The 21,967-nt window shown below is 43.6% G+C and overlaps 1 protein-coding gene across 1 annotated transcript in view; it reads left to right on the top strand.

The window, feature by feature from the left end:
• The window catches only part of UPF1 (UPF1 RNA helicase and ATPase), a 526,107-nt gene that overhangs the window by 278,751 nt on the left and 225,389 nt on the right, over positions 1–21,967 (top strand). Inside the window, 3 exon segments of the mRNA XM_053700065.1 lie at positions 20,249–20,392; positions 20,899–21,112; positions 21,340–21,467. Of these exon segments, the coding sequence (XP_053556040.1) occupies positions 20,249–20,392; positions 20,899–21,112; positions 21,340–21,467 (486 nt within the window).

Below are 21,967 nucleotides of genomic sequence, written 5' to 3'. Positions count from 1 at the left end.
TTCCTTTCAAGGGGAAAACGCTGTTTGGCCCTGACTTGAAAGAGATTATCTCTGATATCACTGGGGGTAAGGGCCACGCCCTTCCTCAGGATCGGCCTTTCAAGGCCAAAAATAAACCTAATTTTTGTCCCTTTCGTAGAAACGGACCAGCCCAAAGTGCTACGTCCTCTAAGCAAGAGGGTAATACTTCTCAAGCCAAGCCAGCTTGGAGACCAATGCAAGGCTGGAACAAGGGAAAGCAGGCCAAAAAACCTGCCACTGCTACCAAGACAGCATGAAATGTTGGCCCCCGATCCGGGACCGGATCTGGTGGGGGGCAGACTCTCTCTCTTCGCTCAGGCTTGGGCAAGAGATGTTCTGGATCCTTGGGCGCTAGAAATAGTCTCCCAAGGTTATCTTCTGGAATTCAAGGGGCTTCCCCCAAGGGGGAGGTTCCACAGGTCTCAGTTGTCTTCAGACCACATAAAAAGACAGGCATTCTTACGTTGTGTAGAAGACCTGTTAAAAATGGGAGTGATTCATCCTGTTCCATTAGGAGAACAAGGGATGGGGTTCTACTCCAATCTGTTCATAGTTCCCAAAAAAGAGGGAACGTTCAGACCAATCTTAGATCTCAAGATCTTAAACAAGTTTCTCAAGGTTCCATCGTTCAAAATGGAAACCATTCGAACAATTCTTCCTTCCATCCAGGAAGGTCAATTCATGTCCACGGTGGATTTAAAGGATGCGTATCTACATATTCCTATCCACAAGGAACATCATCGGTTCCTAAGGTTCGCTTTCCTGGACAAGCATTACCAGTTCGTGGCGCTTCCTTTCGGATTAGCCACTGCTCCAAGGATTTTCACAAAGGTACTAGGGTCCCTTCTAGCTGTGCTAAGACCAAGGGGCATTGCTGTAGTACCTTACTTGGACGACATTCTGATTCAAGCGTCGTCCCTTCCTCAAGCAAAGGCTCACACGGACATCGTCCTGGCCTTTCTCAGATCTCACGGATGGAAAGTGAACGTGGAAAAGAGTTCTCTATCTCCGTCAACAAGGGTTCCCTTCTTGGGAACAATAATAGACTCTTTAGAAATGAGGATTTTTCTGACAGAGGCCAGAAAAACAAAACTTCTAGACTCTTGTCGGATACTTCATTCCGTTCCTCTTCCTTCCATAGCGCAGTGCATGGAAGTGATAGGTTTGATGGTAGCGGCAATGGACATAGTTCCTTTTGCGCGCATTCATCTAAGACCATTACAACTGTGCATGCTCAGTCAGTGGAATGGGGACTATACAAACTTGTCTCCAAGGATACAAGTAAATCAGAGGACCAGAGACTCACTCCGTTGGTGGCTGTCCCTGGACAACCTGTCACAAGGGATGACCTTCCGCAGACCAGAGTGGGTCATTGTCACGACCGACGCCAGTCTGATGGGCTGGGGCGCGGTCTGGGGATCCCTGAAAGCTCAGGGTCTTTGGTCTCGGGAAGAATCTCTTCTACCGATAAATATTCTGGAACTGAGAGCGATATTCAATGCTCTCAAGGCTTGGCCTCAGCTAGCGAGGGCCAAGTTCATACGGTTTCAATCAGACAACATGACAACTGTTGCGTACATCAACCATCAGGGGGGAACGAGGAGTTCCCTGGCGATGGAAGAAGTGACCAAAATCATTCTATGGGCGGAGTCTCACTCCTGCCACCTGTCTGCTATCCACATCCCAGGAGTGGAAAATTGGGAAGCGGATTTTCTGAGTCGTCAGACATTGCATCCGGGGGAGTGGGAACTCCATCCGGAAATCTTTGCCCAAGTCACTCAACTGTGGGGCATTCCAGACATGGATCTGATGGCCTCTCGTCAGAACTTCAAAGTTCCTTGCTACGGGTCCAGATCCAGGGATCCCAAGGCGGCTCTAGTGGATGCACTAGTAGCACCTTGGACCTTCAAACTAGCTTATGTATTCCCGCCGTTTCCTCTCATCCCCAGGCTGGTAGCCAGGATCAATCAGGAAAGGGCGTCGGTGATCTTGATAGCTCCTGCGTGGCCACGCAGGACTTGGTATGCAGATCTGGTGAATATGTCATCGGCTCCACCATGGAAGCTACCTTTGAGACGAGACCTTCTTGTTCAAGGTCCGTTCGAACATCCGAATCTGGTCTCACTCCAGCTGACTGCCTGGAGATTGAACGCTTGATCTTATCGAAGCGAGGGTTCTCAGATTCTGTTATCGATACTCTTGTTCAGGCCAGAAAGCCTGTAACTAGAAAGATTTACCACAAAATTTGGAAAAAATATATCTGTTGGTGTGAATCTAAAGGATTCCCTTGGGACAAGGTTAAGATTCCTAAGATTCTATCCTTCCTTCAAGAAGGATTGGAAAAAGGATTATCTGCAAGTTCCCTGAAGGGACAGATTTCTGCCTTGTCTGTGTTACTTCACAAAAAGCTGGCAGCTGTGCCAGATGTTCAAGCCTTTGTTCAGGCTCTGGTTAGAATCAAGCCTGTTTACAAACCTTTGACTCCTCCTTGGAGTCTCAACTTAGTTCTTTCAGTTCTTCAGGGGGTTCCGTTTGAACCCTTACATTCCGTTGATATTAAGTTATTATCTTGGAAAGTTTTGTTTTTGGTTGCAATTTCTTCTGCTAGAAGAGTTTCAGAATTATCTGCTCTGCAGTGTTCTCCTCCTTATCTGGTGTTCCATGCAGATAAGGTGGTTTTACGTACTAAACCTGGTTTTCTTCCAAAAGTTGTTTCTAACAAAAACATTAACCAGGAGATTATCGTACCTTCTCTGTGTCCGAAACCAGTTTCGAAGAAGGAACGTTTGTTGCACAATTTGGATGTTGTTCGCGCTCTAAAATTCTATTTAGATGCTACAAAGGATTTTAGACAAACATCTTCCTTGTTTGTTGTTTATTCCGGTACAAGGAGAGGTCAAAAAGCAACTTCTACCTCTCTCTCTTTTTGGATTAAAAGCATCATCAGATTGGCTTACGAGACTGCCGGACGGCAGCCTCCCGAAAGAATCACAGCTCATTCCACTAGGGCTGTGGCTTCCACATGGGCCTTCAAGAACGAGGCTTCTGTTGATCAGATATGTAGGGCAGCGACTTGGTCTTCACTGCACACTTTTACCAAATTTTACAAGTTTGATACTTTTGCTTCTTCTGAGGCTATTTTTGGGAGAAAGGTTTTGCAAGCCGTGGTGCCTTCCATCTAGGTGACCTGATTTGCTCCCTCCCATCATCCGTGTCCTAAAGCTTTGGTATTGGTTCCCACAAGTAAGGATGACGCCGTGGACCGGACACACCTATGTTGGAGAAAACAGAATTTATGTTTACCTGATAAATTACTTTCTCCAACGGTGTGTCCGGTCCACGGCCCGCCCTGGTTTTTTAATCAGGTCTGATAATTTATTTTCTTTAACTACAGTCACCACGGTATCATATGGTTTGACTGGGGTAGGCGGAGCCTAGGAGGGATCATGTGACCAGCTTTGCTGGGCTCTTTGCCATTTCCTGTTGGGGAGGAGAATATCCCACAAGTAAGGATGACGCCGTGGACCGGACACACCGTTGGAGAAAGTAATTTATCAGGTAAACATAAATTCTGTTTTCGTGCATTGTTCCTGTCACTACAGCAGTGTGGTTCTGGTTCGAGGAACTAGAAAAGTCGCTCAGTAGAGAGACTCCGTATGAGGAGGTTATGGACAGAGTTCACACACTCAAGTTGGATAATTCTTTTATTTTAGATGCCGCTTTGCAACTAGCTAGATTAGCGGCGAAAAATTCAGGGTTTGCAATTGTGGCGCGCATAGCGCTTTGGCTAAAGTCTTGGTCAGCGGATGTATCTTCCAAGACAAAATTGCTTAATATCCCCTTCAAGGGTAAGACTCTCTTTGGGCCAGAATTGAAAGAGATTATTTCAGACATCACTGGGGGAAAGGGCCACGCCCTCCCACAAGATAGGCCTTTCAAAGCCAAGAATAAGTCTAATTTTCGTTCCTTTCGCAATTTCAGGAACGGACCGGCCTCTAACTCTGCATCCTCTAAAGAAGAGGTTAATGCTTCTCAAACCAAACCAGCCTGGAAACCGATGCAAGGCTGCAACAAGGGTAAGCAGGCCAAGAAGCCTGCTGCTGCTAACAAAACAGCATGAAGGAGTAGCCCCCGATCCGGGACCGGATCTAGTAGGGGGCAGACTCTCTCTCTTTGCTCAGGCTTGGGCAAGAGATGTTCAGGATCCCTGGACACTAGAAATAGTTTCTCAGGGTTATCTTCTGGAATTCAAGGAACTACCCCCAAGGGGAAGGTTCCACATGTCTCACTTATCCTCAAACCAAATAAAGAGACAGGCATTCTTACATTGTGTAGAAGACCTGTTTAAGATGGGAGTGATACACCCAGTTCCAACGGCGGAACAAGGAATGGGATTTTACTCAAATCTGTTTGTAGTTCCCAAAAAAGAGGGAACTTTCAGACCAATTCTGGATTTAAAGATCCTAAACAAATTTCTCAGAGTACCATCGTTCAAAATGGAAACCATTCGAACGATTCTACCCACAATCCAGGAAGGTCAATTTATGACTAACGTGGATCTAAAGGATGTGTATCTACATATTCCTATCCACAAAGATCATCATCAGTTCCTAAGGTTCGCCTTTCTGGACAAACATTACCAGTTTGTGGCCCTCCCATTCGGGTTAGCCACTGCTCCAAGGATTTTCACAAAGGTACTCGGATCCCTTCTAGCGGTTCTAAGACCAAGGGGCATTGCAGTAGTACCGTACTTGGACGACATTCGAATACAAGCGTTACGTCTTTCAAAGGCAAAGGCTCACACAGACATCGTTCTGGCCTTTCTCAGATCTCACGGATGGAAGGTGAACATAGAAAAAAGTTCCCTGTCTCCGTCGACAAGAGTTCCCTTCTTGGGAACAATAATAGATTCTTTAGAAATGAGGATTTTCCTGACAGAAGTCAGAAAGTCAAAACTTCTAAACGCTTGTCAAGTTCTTCATTCTATTCCTCGTACTTCCGTAGCTCAGTGCATGGAAGTAGTAGGGTTGATGGTTGCAGCAATGGACATAGTTCCTTTTGCGCAAATTCATCTAAGACCATTACAACTGTGCATGCTGAAACAGTGGAATGGGGACTATACAGACTTGTCTCCAGTGATTCAAGTAGATCAGAAGACCAGAGACTCACTCCGTTGGTGGCTAACCCTGGACCACCTGTCCCAGGGAATGAGCTTCCGCAGACCAGAGTGGGTCATAGTCACGACCGACGCCAGTCTAGTGGGCTGGGGCGCGGTCTGGGAAACCCTGAAAGCTCAGGGACTATGGTCTCGGGAAGAGTCTCTTCTCCCGATAAACATTCTGGAACTGAGAGCAATATTCAATGCTCTCAGTGCTTGGCCTCAACTAGCAAAGGCCAGATTCATAAGATTCCAATCAGACAACATGACGACTGTTGCTTATATCAATCATCAGGGGGGAACAAGGAGTTCCCTGGCGATGAAAGAAGTGACCAAAATAATAAAATGGGCGGAGGATCACTCCTGCCACCTATCTGCGATCCACATCCCAGGTGTGGAAAACTGGGAGGCGGATTATCTGAGTCGTCAGACATTCCATCCGGGGGAGTGGGAACTCCACCCGGAGATCTTTGCCCCTTTGACTCAATTATGGGGCATTCCAGATATGGATCTGATGGCGTCTCGTCAGAACATCAAGGTTCCTTGCTACGGGTCCAGATCCAGGGATCCCAAGGCGACTCTAGTGGATGCACTAGTAGCGCCTTGGACCTTCAACCTAGCCTATGTGTTTCCACCGTTTCCTCTCATTCCCAGGCTGGTAGCCAGGATCAAGCAGGAGAGGGCCTCGGTGATCTTGATAGCTCCTGCGTGGCCACGCAGGACTTGGTATGCAGACCTGGTGAATATGTCATCGGTTCCACCATGGAAGCTACCTTTGAGACAGGATCTTCTTGTACAGGGTCCATTCGAACATCCAAATCTGGTCTCCCTCCAGCTGACGGCTTGGAAATTGAACGCTTGATTCTATCAAAGCGTGGGTTTTCAGATTCTGTGATAGATACTCTAGTTCAAGCCAGAAAACCGGTAACTAGAAAAATTTACCATAAAATATGGAAAAGATATATCTGCTGGTGTGAATCCAAGGGATTCTTCTGGAATAAGATCAAAATCCCTAAGATCCTTTCCTTTCCACAAGAGGGTTTGGATAAAGGATTATCAGCGAGTTCTCTAAAGGGACAGATTTCTGCTTTATCTGTCTTACTACACAAAAGACTGGCAGCTGTGCCAGATGTTCAAGCATTTGTTCAGGCTCTGGTTGGGATCTAGCCTGTTTACAGACCTTTGACTCCTCCCTGGAGTTTAAATCTAGTTCTTTCAGTTCTTCAAGGGGTTCCGTTTGAACCTCTACATTCCATAGATATTAAGTTGTTATCTTGGAAAGTTTTGTTTTTGGTTGCTATTTCTTCTGCTAGAAGAGTTTCTGAGTTATCTGCTCTGCAGTGTTCTCCGCCCTATCTGGTGTTCCATGCAGATAAGGTTGTTTTGCGTACTAAGCCTGGTTTTCTTCCAAAGGTTGTTTCTAACAAAAATATTAACCAGGAGATAGTTGTACCACCTTTGTGTCCGAATCCAGTTTCAAAGAAGGAACGTTTGTTACACAATTTAGACGTAGTCCGTGCTCTAAAATTCTATTTAGAAGCTACAAAAGAGTTCAGACAAACTTCTTCTCTGTTTGTCGTCTATTCTGGTAAAAGGAGAGGTCAAAAAGCGACTTCTACCTCTCTTTCCTTTTGGCTTAAAAGCATCATCCGATTGGCTTACGAGACTGCCGGACGGCAGCCTCCTGAAAGAATCACAGCTCACTCCACTAGGGCTGTGGCTTCCACATGGGCCTTCAAGAACGAGGCTTCTGTTGATCAGATATGTAAGGCAGCGACTTGGTCTTCACTGCACACTTTTGCCAAATTTTACAAATTTGATACTTTTGCTTCTTCAGAGGCTATTTTTGGGAGAGAGGTTTTGCAAGCCGTGGTGCCTTCTGTTTAGGTAACCTGATTTGCTCCCTCCCTTCATCCGTGTCCTAAAGCTTTGGTATTGGTTCCCACAAGTAAGGATGACGCCGTGGACCGGACACACCAATGTTGGAGAAAACAGAATTTATGCTTACCTAATAAATTACTTTCTCCAACTGTGTGTCCGGTCCACGGCCCGCCCTGGTTTTTTAATCAGGTTTGATGAATTATTTTCTCTAACTACAGTCACCACGGCACCCTATAGTTTCTCCTGTTTTTTTTTTTCCTCCTGTCCGTCGGTCGAATGACTGGGGTGGGCGGAGCCTAGGAGGGACTATATGGACAGCTTTGCTGGGACTCTGCCATTTCCTGTTGGGGAAGAGATATTCCCACAAGTAAGGATGACGCCGTGGACAGGACACACCGTTGGAGAAAGTAATTTATCAGGTAAGCATAAATTCTGTTTTTGTTTCCCCCTCATTTTGCTTGATTATACATTAGACTGTGGTACCTTTTGAGGTATTAGTTTTTTTTTTTTTAGAGTTCTTGGGGGTTTGGGAATCTTGCTGCCTCCTAGTGGTAGGAAAGAGTAATTCCCTGGGGTAATGGATCGTTGACTCTCACCACCATGACAGAAATTAATTTATCAGGTAAGCGTAATTTTTGTTTTTTTGTACTATACTTGTATTGCCAAAATTTGGTTCTTGTACAAGTACTGCTCGTGAGTCTTTATTTCCCAAATATTTCAGACAAAACCTTTTTGTCCTATATTTCACCTTCACAAACGCCAAAAGGTAGGATTTTTTTCTGTATTTTTCAGTAACCATTAATATGAAATTGAAGATCATATATATTTCTTTCCTAAGATATGGTGAGTCCACGGCTTGAGTAATTACTGTTGGGAATATCACTCCTGGCCAGCAGGAGGAGGCAAAGAGCACCACAGTTAAACTGCCAACTATCACCCCTTTACCCACAACTCCCAATCATTCTCTGCCTTCGGTACATGGAGGAGGTGAAGTTTAGGTGTCTGAAGAAAAATTGATTTCATCTACAAGCAAGTTTTGGGGTATAGCCGTATTACATGTCATTCCTTGCAGTCGGTAGTGTTGGCTTTAAAACAGTTAGGAACTTGTTAGGAAAACGCAGTAAGTACCTCTTTGCAATTGCTGACCTAGTTTAGAAAGCCAGAGTTGGCTACTCTGTTCTTTCTTTTTCGAAGTTCTCTGTGAAGAACTGTCTTCTCATACCTTGTAACTGTGTACATGCTGGACAGCAGAGCAGGTAAGTGATTTTTCTTCCAGTTGGGGAGACCATGCACTTAATAAAAAATCAGTGTCTTGTTGGGACATAGATAATGCTGTTGTATGGGTTACACTGGGACATGAAGCAGGCACTGTAGCATGTGTGAGACTAACATTTAAACTTTTAAAACAAAGGGTAAAATGTTTTTATTAGGCTTTATTTTCTGACGCATATTTTACTTGATAAAACAATACAAGTTTAAACTGAAAGTAAGGCTGAATTTTCTATTTCAGCAGCTTATTCATTTCCCCTTTGCTTTAAAATAAAATGATGCAATATTTTAAACGGTCAGGTTTGACAAACCTGTTATTTCTGGTACTCAGAGTACCAGGAAGCTATTTTTAGTGCCTCTCTGTGTAGCAGCAGTAATTGAGCTAGGCAGTTGCGGTCACATGACCGGCTTTACTTCATAACGTTTCTGAGGGAAAAGTAGTTTTTCTCCATTTCTGGGTGATCTGGTCTTAATTGGTAGCGGTAAGTCACCTCAGTAATTGAGGTGTGGGGTTGCCTGAGGGGTATTTTAGAAGTTTATTTGATGTTTATTAAATGTTTTTTCTTAACTTTTCTCACATAATTTTAGCTGGGGATTGATCCTAATTTGGGATGAAAAAAGTATTTTTTCCTTGGCTTATTTTAATTGAATATTAAAATCTTTGAAACTTATCTGTACAAATTTATTTACGGTTTCACAACATGTCTTATATGGAGCAAGAGCCTGCTCTCATGAATTCATGCTTATGTTTAGATGCACAAATTGCAGCTCCTATGCAATTTTGTTAATGTGTCAAGAAAACCTTGCAAAATAAAGGTAAAAATTTTGAGCCTAATGTCTCTCAGGATGATGCTGTTAAAATAACTCGGCTTTCTCCTGCTACGTTCCAAGCCTCAATGACATCACATGCAGTGCCCTACGGTTCCTCTATCTCCTAGTGGAGTTTATTTAAAAGCATCTTGCTGCCCAAGTATCTTCAGCGGTATCTGCAGTGTTAACTGCCATTCCCAGATTACAAGGAAAACGCAAGAGGAAATCTAGAAATTCAGAAAGTAAGGTGCCTGTCCTCCGTTCTGCTTCCCAAGTTGCCCTTTCTCATAAGTCTGATGAGGAAGATACATCGGGACTTTGAGGGTGAAATCTCAGATTCGGACAGTATAATTCCTTCTGAGACTGAGGTGGTATCCTTCAGATTTAAAGGGACACTGGACCCAATTTTTTTTCTTTCGGGATTCAGATAGAGCATGCAATTTTAAGCAACTTTTTAATTTACTCCTATTTTTTCTTCGTTCTCTTGCTTTCTTTATTTGAAAAAGAAGGCATCTAAGCATTTTTTGGGGTTCAGAACTCTGGACAGCACTGTATAACTGGTGGATAAATGTATCCACCAATCAGAAAGAACAACCCAGGTTGTTCACCAAAAATGGTCCGGCATCTAAACTTACATGCTTGCATTTCAACTAAAGATACCAAAAGAATGAAGAAAATTTGATAATAAAGTAAATCAGAAAGTTGCTTAAAATGTCATGCTCTATCTGAATCCGGAAATCATTTTTTTGGGTTCAGTGTCCCTTTAAGCTTGAACACCTTTGTGTATTGTTAAAGGAGGTTTTAGCTACTTTAGATGACGCCAATATCCCTGTCGTCACTCCTAAGAAATCTAATCAAATTAATTTCTTTGATGAACCTTCCACTTTGGAGGTTTTTCCTGTGCCGGACGGTGCTAGGGAGATTATCTCGCAGAAATGGGAGAACCCAGGGGGGTGTCTCTTTCCCATCTCCCATCTTTAAGAAAATGTTTCCAGTCGAGGACTCCATTAAAGATCCTTGGTATACTGTACCCAAAGTTGAAGGGGCCTTTTCCACTCGGGCTAAGAGAACCACTATTCCTATTGAGGATAGCTGCTCTTTTAAGGATCCTTCGGATAAGAAGCTGGAGGCTTATTTGAAAAAGATTTATGTTCTTCAAGGTCTCCAATGGCAACCTGCGGTGTGCATTGCCACCGTGACTAGTGTGGCACCTTATTGGTTCGACGCCTTGTCTGATTCTCTTCAAGTAGAGACTTCCTTGGATGAAATTCAAGATAGGATTATTTAAAGCTCTTAAATTGACAAATTCCTTTATTGCCATTTTACAAGTTGTGAAACTTCTAGTTATGGTTGAAATCCTGGTATGCGGACCTTTCATCTAAAGCCAAGATTCTGGCGATTTTCGTTCCTTTCATAACTTCAGAGGAAAGCCTTCCCCTTCTTCCAAGCAGGAACAATCCAAGTCTTCTTGGAAACCCAATCAGTCTTGGAACAAGGGGAAATAATCAAACCCGCAGCTGATTCCAAATCAGCATGAAAGGTTTGCCCCTGATTCTGGATCAGATCAGGTGGGGGGCAGACTTTCTCAGTTCTCTCAAGCCTGGATACCAGATGTCCCAGATCCCTGGACGGTGGACATAGTATCCCAGGGTTACAAATTGGAATTCAAGACTTTTCCTCCCAGAGGCAGATTCGATCTCTCAAGATTATCTGCAGACCAGATAAAGAGAAGCATTCTTTAAATGTATGCATCATCTTTCCTTCCTGGGAGTGATAGTTCCAGTGCAGGAACAGGGTCTCGGGTTCTACTCCAGCCTATTTGTGGTTCCCAATAAAGAGGGAACTTTCCGTCCAATTCTAGTCTTGAAGTGTCTAATAAAGTTTCTCAAAGTTCCATCCTACAAGATGGAGACTATACGCTCCATTCTTCTTTTAGTTCATGACAACCATAGACCTAAAGGATTCATAACTTCATGTTCCTATTCACAGGGACCATCAGGGATTCTTGAGATTAGCCTTTCTGGACAAACATTTCCAGTTTTTGCCCTTCCATTTGGTCTAGCCACAGTTCCCAGGATTTTTTTAAAGGTTCTGGGGGCTCTCTTGGCAGTGATCGTTCTTATGGAATTGCTGTGGCACCCTACCTGGATGACACATTGGTTCAGGCACCATCTTTTCAACAAGCAAAATCTCACTCAGAGATATTGTCTTTTCTTTGTTCCCACGGATGGAATGTGAATCTGGAAAAAAGCTCATTTTCCCCTGCTACAAGAGTAGAGTTCTTAGGGACCATAATAGATTCTCTTTTGATGATTTTTCTGATAGAGGTCAGGAAAAACTAAATCATTTCCTCTTGCCTCTCTCTTCAAGCTACTGCTTATCCTTCAGTGGCTCAAGGTATGGAGGTAATCGGTCTGATGGTGGCTTCCATGGACATCATTCTGTTTGCTTGATTCCATTTGAGAGCTCTCCAGTTGTGAATGCTCAGACAGTGGAATGGCGACCATGCGGATCTATCTCAGAGAATAGAGTTAGATCAATCATGAAGGGACTCTTCCATGGTTGATTTCTCAGGAACATCTGTCTCAGGGCACATGCTTTCGGGACCTTCCTGGGTGATCATGACCACGGACGCCAGCCTGCTGGGCTGGGGAGCAGTTTGGAACTCGTTAAAAGCTCAGAGCCTTTGGACTCGGAGTCTTCTTTTCCCATCAACATCTTGCAGTTGAAGGCGATTTACAATGCTCTATTGGCTTGGCCTCTGAGTTCCTTAGCCATGAAGGAGGTTACTCGGATACTTCAGTGGGCAGAGACCCACAAATGCTGTCTATCTGCCACCCGCATTCCAGGAGTAGAACAATTTTCTGAGCAGAAAGACTTTTCATCCTGGGGAGTGGGAACTCCATCCGGAGGTGTTTTCCAGCTTAATCCTCAAATGGGGGATGCCGGAGTTGGATCTAATGGCGTCCCGTCAGATCGCCAAACTTCCAAGGTACAGTTCAAGGTCAAGAGATCCGCAGGCCGTTCTGATAGATTCTCTGGCGGTTCCTTGGGTTTTCAGGTTGGCATACCGGTTTCCTCCGTTTGCTCTCTTTCCATGAGTCATTGCTCGTATCAAACAGGAGAGGGCGTTGGTGATTCTAATAGCCCCTGCGTGGCCTCGCAGGATCTGGTTTGCAGACCTAGTGGAGATGTCATCATCTCTCCCACCTTGGAGACTATCTCTGAGGAAGGACCTCCTGATTTAGGGTCCCTTCATCCAAATCTCGTTTCTCTGAAGCTGACTTCTTGGAGAAATTCTGTTTAAGCGTGGTTTTTCTGAGTCTGTCATTGAGACCATGATTCAGGCTCGCAAGCCTGTTACTAGAAAGATTTACCATAAGATATGGCGTAAATATCTTTATTGGTGTGAATTCAAGGGCTACTCTTGGAATAGAATTAGAATTCCTAGTCTTATGATACTGTTGGACAGCAGCCTCCTGAGAGAATTAAGACTCATTCCACAAGAGCTGTTTCCTCTTCTTGGGCTTTCAAAAATTAAGCTTCTGTGGAACAAATTTGCAAGGCTGCAACTTTGTCTTCTCTACATACTTTTTCCAAATTTTATATTTTTGCTTCGGCTAAGGCTTCTTTTGGGAGAAAGGTTCTTCAAGCGGTGGTGCCTTCTGTTTAGGACTGCCTGTCTTGTCCCTCCCTATTTATCCGTGTCCTCTAGCTTGTGTATTGGTTCCCAACAGTTATTACTTAAACCGTGGACTCACCATATCTTAGGAAAGAAAAACAAAATTTATGCTTACCTGATAAATGTATTTCTTTCCGGATATGGATCCGCAGGCCCACCCTTTATTTTAAGACGATTGTTCTTTTGACTATAACCTCTGGCACCTCTACACCTTGTGTTACTCCTTTTTCTCCATTTCCCTTCGGTCAAATGACTGGGGGTTGTGGGTAAGGGAGTGATACAGTTTAACTGGTGCTCTTTGCCGCCTCCTGCTGGCCTAGAGTAATATTCCCAACAGTAATTACTCAAGCCGTGGACTCACCATATCCAGAAATAAATACATTTTATCAGGTAAGCATAACATTTTTTTTTTGGGCACTCTGCATCATCTTGCTATTTATATAGAAAATGAGTAGGTATAAAATATCTAACCATACAAATACTTTTAAAATCCTTATTTTCTTCTTAAAAGGGAAAAGTCCACAGCTGCATTAATTACTTTTGGGAAATACAGAACCTGGCTACCAGGAGGTGGCAGACACCCCAGCCAAAAGCTTGAATACCTCCCCCACTTCCCTCATCCCCCAGTCATTCTTTGCCTTTCGTTACAGGAGGTTGGCAGAGAAGTGTCAGAAGTTTGTTTTAGTCTCTTATGGAGGGTAGTACTCTTCGCAATGGGACTGGAGTTTTAAGTAATCCTGTCAGCCTCTCAGTGAGAGCATCGGTGAAAGTTAGAGTCCGGAGATGCAGAGGGAGTTCTTCTGCCAAACCATCCTGACTCGTATTAACAGCTCCTTGGTAATCAGCGTTGACGAGTTTTGCTGCCTACCTTTCTTCACTCAAGTCCATATCAGAAGCGAGGCTACTATCTGTCACACTTGAAGGGCCAAGTTCCTGTTCCACAGCGTAGATTCTGGTAAGATCGTTTCATTTTATTTCAATATGTGAATGTAATGTTAACAAAACAAGGTAGGGTCCCAGTGGGACTTATTTTATCTTAATAAGGAATCATGGATTAATATCTTCTGAGGGGGATTATTGAACAGGGGGGACTTTTAATAATGTTATATGGTTCTATCTGCGAATGTGTAGCTATACTTAGGCTCACGGACTTTACGGAACATAACGGCCTTCTTTTAATGACACAATCTTTTAAGATTGCACATCCTTTTCGTGACTGGCACGGTGCACCTTGTGACTGGTGCGGTTACGTTTCTCACTTCTGAATGTGTGCGACCGAGAGAGTCTTGCTTGTCAGTTGTCTGGTTTACAGGAGGTGGTGAGTGCCCCAGCCATTGGGGGTGTTAAAGGGTGCCAGTTAGTTTTCTTTTGCAAGATGTACAGAGTCCACGGATTCATCCTAACTTGTGGGATATTTTCCTTCCTGACAGGAAGTAGCAAAGAGAGCACCACAGCAGAGCTGTCTATATAACTCCACCCCCCAGTCATTCTCTTTGCTGGCTCTAAGCAGGAAGATTAAAGAGAAGAGGTGTTAAGGTTTTGCAAGCAGTGGTGCCTTCCGTTTAGGTTCCTGTCTTATCCCTCCCTTTATCCGTGTCCTAAAGCTTTGGTATTGGTATCCCACAAGTTAGGATGAATCCGTGGACTTGGTACATCTTGCAAAAGAAAACAGAATTTATGCTTACCTGATAAATTTCTTTCTTTTGCGATGTACCGAGTACACGGCCGGCCCTGTCTATTTAAGACAGATAGTATTTTTTTTATGTAAACTTCAGTCACCTCTGCACCTTATAGTTTCTCCTTTTCTTTCTTGGCCTTCGGTCGAATGACTGGGGGGTGGAGTTAAGGGGAGAGCTATATAGACAGCTCTGCTGTGGTGGTCTCTTTGCTACTTCCTGTCAGGAAGGACAATATCCCACAAGTTAGGAAGAAATTTATCGGGTAAGCATAAATTCTGTTTTTTGTCATTTTTGTAATCCCGATACGGAGGATGTTTATTGTGATGAATATGAAATGGCCCGGGTAATCGCTGCCCATCAGTTATGTTCCGATTGCCATTCTAAAGTATTCTCGTCTCACGAAGCAGTGAACTTAGAGTGTGTTGAGCCATCCGAGGTTTCCATGACCCGTGAAGCGAGTGCCCCAGTCAGTTTGCCGGCTACGCAAGCAGGTGTCCTTATGGCCTTTACTCCTTCTCCGGAGGGTGGCTTGTTTCCTCCAGTGGTTACGACACGGTTCCGCATTGCCATTTCTATGGCGCTGAATCTTTTACATCTCCCAAGTGAAATATTTCTAAGATTCTGTCTGTGTTCCGTTAACCAGGGCCTGTTGAGTGTGGGATCGCCCAATTCATTTTGGCCTTCTGGGGAAGCGTTTGCCCCTGAGGCTTCAGGGGCCCCTATCTCGGGGTCTCCAGTTGATCCGGCAAGGGATGATTTTGCCTTCCGTTTTAGGCTGGCTCGCTTTCGTTTTCTTTTAAGACATGTTTTGGCAATGTTGGAGGATCCCAGTCCTAGCGGGCCGAGGGATCCAAGGCCTTAGAAGCTGGATGGCAAAATGGATATGACGTTTGGGAATGAAGTCAATCTCCATAACGTTGCCTTTTTTTTTTTTTTTTTTTTTTTCGGTTCCAGTTCTGAGCTTGGGTGAATGGGGCCTTTAATCAGCTGGTTCCGTTGTCGTCCTCATTCACCTTGGGCGTTCACCCGATGGGTGCTGCCTTCATTTTATTTTTTGATCCGGATGGATGTGTTTTAATATGTTTTTCTTCTTAAGCTCATGTCTGTTAGAATTTAGTTTTTATCAACGTTCTTCTCTGGATCCGATACTTGCGATTTAGGTTGCGTGGGCAATTCCTCGGAAGTTGCGCACTTGTTGAATAATAGAATTTGTTTTTCTAGTTCATTTATCATTTATCGATCCTTCGGGACGAATTTTCTTGGACCTTGGGCAGTTCTAGAGTGTCCTTATAGCAGGCAGGTACTGGTCGGATACTTTTTCGCGGTTACCAGGGTTCATGGATTCTGAATGTCATTTGGCCTATTCTATGGACTCCAGGCTCAGATCCTACCGAAGTATGAGGCCTGTTTAAATGCAACCCCTCTGAACGGAGGGTTAGGAGTGCCAATCTAGGTTGGTTGTTCGGGCTACTTGCCTGGGATATGGATCTGTTTTTGCAGATGTCCATGGTTCTTCAGGTCCCTGGGGACTCAGAACCGTTGCACCTCCCAACTCCAAAGAATGTGTGTGTGTGACCTATGTGGTCTGGTGTGCCAAGTGATTAATGGTTTGCATTTTCACTCAATGTTCGTCCGACACTGACTCTTTAGCCTATTAAGCATTTTATTGCGGTGGCGGAGTTTCCTTTCTTCCCACCTTGGGCGCATCATATGGTCTGGATGCGCGGGCAATGTTCTTTCTCTGTTCAGAGTTGTTACTCTAAGAGTTGGTGTGCAGGGGTTCCCTGCCTTCTGTGGGGAGCTGCGAAGCTCCAGTTTTTGCCCGCTTAAAGACGATTCTTGGGAGATGGAACTCTGGCTGTCTCTTCCAATACCATTGGTCTGACCATGGTCTCGCCGTTCGGGTGTCTTTACGTCCTCGTTGCATCTTTAGCCTGGGGGCTTGTCTGTGAAGAGGCGAGGTCGGTTACGGAGGGCCGCCCTTCTGAGGTCAGGTAGTTGACATTTATCCTCAATGCTCAGTTGGGGGCTTCATGGGCGTGTCTTAAGTTCAATTCACTGGGATGGCGAGCAGGGTACAGGGTTCTCATTCACCTTCGGGTGTTGGTTGCTACCTTGCCTGTGTGTGTAACATGTGTTAATGCTTGCCTATGAGTTTATTTTGCTATCCAAATGCCCTGGGTGCTGAATCTTAGACCGTTAAGAAGTGACTCTTGGGTATGAGGCTATTGCTAGATCACCAAGTCTTCGGACTTGAGGTGTGCTCCTCCTTGTAGGGGGCAGCTTAGGGTTCTTCTGGAAGCTGGATCTTTTATAGTTTCCTTTTTCGAGGACCCTGACCTAGGTCTGTGTCTCTCCTTGGATGGGTGTGAACGGTTCAATCTCACACTAGATGTTTGTGGTCTTGCGGGCCTCTCTCCGTGGCTCTGTGAGAGATGCCTATCTGTCTATGGCTTAGGCTTTAGGTCCTTCTGACTGTTCCCTACTGGTCTTCTGGCGCATTTACGCTGTTTCTGTAGACATGCAGGTATCTTCACCTGGGTTGGAGATATGGCCGAGGGGTCTCACCTCTATGGTAGGGTGTTTTTTCCGTTGTTTAATTCCCTTCTCTTCTAGAATGGGGGTCGGGTTCTCTGGGTTTGGAGTTACCTTAGTATTTGGAGTGACCTGTGGGTCCTTGGTGTCTTGCCTTGTAAGGGTCTTTTCCCTTCTTGCGTTTCAGAATCTTGGCAGGGGAGTTATGATGGTTCCTGCAGAGGGAGGCTGAGGGTTTGATCCCTAGGGGGCTCCTGCTATATGTTGTATTCTGATATATGGATGCTGAGGGTCTGAGGGCCTTCTTCCCTTGGGAAGCGCTCCTTGTTTTTAGAGAAGACAGCCGTGTATGGGTTTCTTACCCGAGCATAATGTCTATCCTGACTCATGGTAAACCAGGGGCTTTGTTCCTTCGTTGACTCTTCCTTTCTCTTCCGGAAGTTTTGGACTCTTGTCTTTGGTCTTGACTAGCCTTTGGGCTGGAACCATTTTCCTAGAAAGATAATTGGGGGTCGGTTCCTCACTCTGTGGGTGGTCTTTGGATGTCGTCCTCTTTTCCTTTGGCGTCCAGTGCTGGGAGGGGGCGCTCTTTGGAGCCTGATATTCGCAGGGCTGGGAGCCCTGAAAGGTTTGCTATTAAAGGGACAATGAACCCAAAAAAAATCTTTCATGATTCAGATAGAACATGCAATTTTAAGCAAATTTCTAATTTACTCCTATTATAAATTTTTCTTCGTTCTCTTACTATCTTTATATGAAAAAGGCATCTAAGCTTTTTTCTTGGTTCACACCTCTGGACAGCAGTTTTTGATTTTATCCACCAATCAGCAAGGACAACCTAGGTTGTTCACCAAAAATGGGTCGGCATCTAAACTTACATTCTTGCATTTCAAATAAAGATACCAAGAGAATAAAGAACATTTGATAATAGGAGTAAATTAGAAAGTTGCTTAAAATGTCATGCTCTATCTGAATCGCAAAATAAAAAATTTAGGTTCAGTGTCCCTTTAAATCCAGCTACAGCTAATTGCACTCTAACTGGGTGTTGGCAAGCTTTGAAATGCCTTTCGGTGTTTGGGTTTAGCAACGGGTGAGTCAGCTTTCTGCCTGGAAGCTGGTCATTGGGAGTTCCTGTTCAGATGGTTGAGGTTCTTTTTGGAGAACTTTTTGCTAGCTGCTGGGATAGTTATCCTATTTCTGCTGTCTCTGCTGTTTAGCTTGCAGGTCTAGATTTAATATGAGGCAACGGGGAACTCCATTGTTTTCCTGGAGTACCTTAGGGCAGTGATTTTTTTAACCTTTTTTTTGCTGTGGCACACTTTTTTACATTAAAAAATTCTGTGGCACACCACCATCCCAAAATTTTTAAAAAAAATCACACATTGTAGCCTAATACAGCATATATATATATATATATATATATATATACACACATATATACATACACACACACACAAACGCACATACTGTATGTATTGTGCTGTTATGCCATGCCTCCTACAAAACTACCCCTGCACTGGGAGTAAAAAAACAAGCAAAGTTTAAAAAATGTCACACTGTTGTCAGTCTGCCGTGGCACACCTGAGGATCTCTCATGGCACACTAGTGTGCCACGGCACACTGGTTGAAAAACACTGCCTTAGGGTATGTTACAGGGTCAGGGATCTGAGGATGTTCGTTGAGTCCTTTTTGGGACATGTTTCCCGGTGTATGGCTTTCTTTTTCTTCAATCCTTGTGTTTTCTAGGGTGTTAGTTTCCCTGGGCGTGGCTATTGCACGACAACCATTGGTTGTTCTATGTTCTGCAGAGTGGAATGATCCTTTGGGTTTTTCATAAGAATCTGTTCTCCTTTTTGGGGGGCAGATAGCAGTCCTTGTCTTGGCCCGGTACCTTCATGGGAGTCATGATCTGCGGGACTGACTCCTCAGAGGTTGTTTGGGCTTGACGGACTCTGGGACTGAGTGGTTTTTAGTTTGGCTTTGCCGGTGGTGTAACTAATGTGCAGTTAACTGGGCTTCAGGTTTTCACCCGTGTTGTCTATACTTTTTTAGGATGTCGAGTAATCAGGCTGTGGTGCCTTTCGAAGGGGCTGCATTTTGTACCCACCCAATGTTTGTATTCAGTGTCCTCTAGCTTGGGTATTGTTTTTCCAAAAGTAATGAATGCAGCTGTGGACTCTTCCCTTTTAAGAATAAAAACATAAATTATGCTTACCTGATAATTTCATATTCTTCTGAAGGGAAGAGTCCACAGCTACCGCTCGTGTTTTTATCTGAGGCGGTTGTAATTTTTTGTTCTTCTGGCACCTTTTTTCACCCTTTTTTTCCTTGTTCCCTTGGCAGAATGACTGGGGGATGAGGGAAGTGGGCAAGGTATTAAGCCTTTGGCTGGAATGTCTGTGCCTCCTCCTGGTGGCCAGGTTCTGTATTTCCCAAAAGTAATGAATGCAGCTGTGGACTCTTCCCTTCAAAAAAAATTTTAAATTATCAGGTAAGCATAATTTTTGTTTTTCCCAGAGGGGTGGCTTAACCTACGTTGACAATTCATGTTCCTAGCCCTATCTAAACTCAGTTGCATAAAATATGGAAACAAAAAAAAAAATTAGTTTACATTTTATGTATCTGCATCTTACAAAGGAAATGTATCCCTGTAAGTGGTCTGGGGCTGGGGATTTGAGCTTCCAAACCCCCCCTCAGGTTTACTCTTCTGATACTGGGGAAAAGTTTGAGAGGCCCCCAGTATTTCTGTACGAAGTGATGACTGTGCCCCCTTTCCTGAAATGATGGCAACAACATATGTTGGTCATCTGCACTGAGGTAAGATGTGCATTATCCGTGGTCGGGTTTTCATGCTTATCCAAAAAGTTCATTTAAACCTTTATGTACCCTAACATTTTGCCAACTACTATTTCTGTTGCAAACACTCTAGGGAGCAGGGCCCTGTAATCCTTCTGCCTAGTCTGCCTTCCATGTTATCAAATGCTGCTGCTGATCTTAGCCTCCCCTCCCACTTTCAAAATACTTGCAGCACCAACTTCATATATTTTTTTGTTTTAAGATGCTCTCTATGCTCTTAACCAATAGTTTGTTTGTGGAAACATCCATTATCATGTGCTTATGGCACTTTGAACAAAACAAAATGTTTAATGATTGTAGGCTAGTAACCTAAATTAAATTTGGAAACGGTACACCAAGTTCTTTGTTCTTTTATAGAATGCAGATGTAATTTGCTGTACCTGTGTTGGTGCTGGTGATCCTAGGCTTGCAAAAATGCAGTTTCGCTCCATTCTTATTGATGAAAGTACTCAAGCCACTGAACCAGAGTGTATGGTACCGGTTGTTCTTGGAGCAAAGCAGGTATGTTACCACACTGGGTTATTTAGAAACCTTGTTAGTATGTGTAAACTGTCTGCTAAATATAGATTTACAAGTATATTTTGAAGATGCTTAAAGGAACATGAAACACAAAAATAATTTTTGAGATTCAGAGCATATAATTTTAAACAACTTTCCAATTTACTTCTATTTATCAATTTTCTTCATTCTCTTGGTATCCTTTGTTGAAGAGTAGGCACCAGTGCACTGCTGGGAGCTAGCTGAACATGTTGGATGACCCAATGACGAGAGGCATATATGTGCAGCCGCCAATCATGAGCCTACCTATTTATGCTTTTCAAGTATTTTAATGTAAGTTAATTGGAAAGTTGTTTAAAAATTGCATTCTCTATCTGAATCATTCGTTTAATTTTGACTTTTATGTTACTTTAAAACAAGGCAAGATAATTGTGATTCAGTTTCTAGTTCTCTTTATAATATCTTGGTTTCCAGACTGAAAAATTGTAATGGCATATTTTGTTCCTTAGTTGATACTTGTGGGTGACCATTGCCAGCTTGGTCCTGTTGTGATGTGCAAGAAAGCTGCCAAGGCAGGACTTTCCCAGTCTCTGTTTGAGAGACTTGTGGTTCTTGGAATCCGTCCTATACGTCTACAGGTTCAGTACAGAATGCATCCTGCATTGAGTGCTTTTCCATCAAACATATTCTATGAAGGCTCTCTCCAAAATGGTGTTACTGCAGGTACTTTGGATGGTAACATTGCTTTAAATGGCAGTACTTTTTATGTTTTTTGTTTTGTGTTAGAATAGTTTAATTTTGAATATTCATAGCTTTTCAGTAGTTATGATTAATATATGCTTATTTATTATCCTAGTGAATTTAGCACAGAATGTCTAGTTAGAAAGACCAGTTGTACAGATTGCTCTTGAACATGGCCTCCTTCTTAAATTGCTTTTTTCTATTGTTAGCGGACAGAGTGAAGAAGGGATTTGACTTCCAGTGGCCTCAGCCTGACAAGCCAATGTTTTTTTATGTGACCCAAGGACAAGAAGAAATTGCCAGCTCAGGCACCTCTTACCTTAATAGGTAACAATCTGTGACATCCACATTTGCTTGTTTTTTTATTATTTATCAACTTGTTTGAACCAACAGAAGCTGTTATGCAAATATTATGGGGCTGCCCTGTGCTAATATTGCTAGCAGAGATCGGTGTGTTGGTTATATTGTCAGGCAAGTGAATTATACATTTTAAACCTCTAAAATTTTAGTTTTTACAGCTACTTTTGCAGAAGCAAGAAGTATAGGGGTCAGGCCTCAGCTCTGAGGCCTCATGTGGGCGTATAGTTAGAAGTAAAGTGTGTGCAGGGTCCATTTGCTTTGTTTTGCCATGTGCTTTTTAAGTAAATTACATAAAGTGGGCACTGTGCCATTAAACTGATCTTGAGATGGATGTGTATCAACATCAGGCACATCAGCCCCATGGCCTTGCACCTTCTTTGTCATCTGTATATGTCCACCCCAAACCAGCCTTTTCTGACACACATACCTCAAACTGACCTTATATCTGCTGCTATAATCTACAAAATCTCTAGTCTC

This window comes from Bombina bombina, chromosome 2 (genome assembly GCF_027579735.1).
Source record: "Bombina bombina isolate aBomBom1 chromosome 2, aBomBom1.pri, whole genome shotgun sequence".
Taxonomy (NCBI): domain Eukaryota; kingdom Metazoa; phylum Chordata; class Amphibia; order Anura; family Bombinatoridae; genus Bombina; species Bombina bombina.
This window is presented reverse-complemented; position numbering and strand designations above follow the sequence as displayed.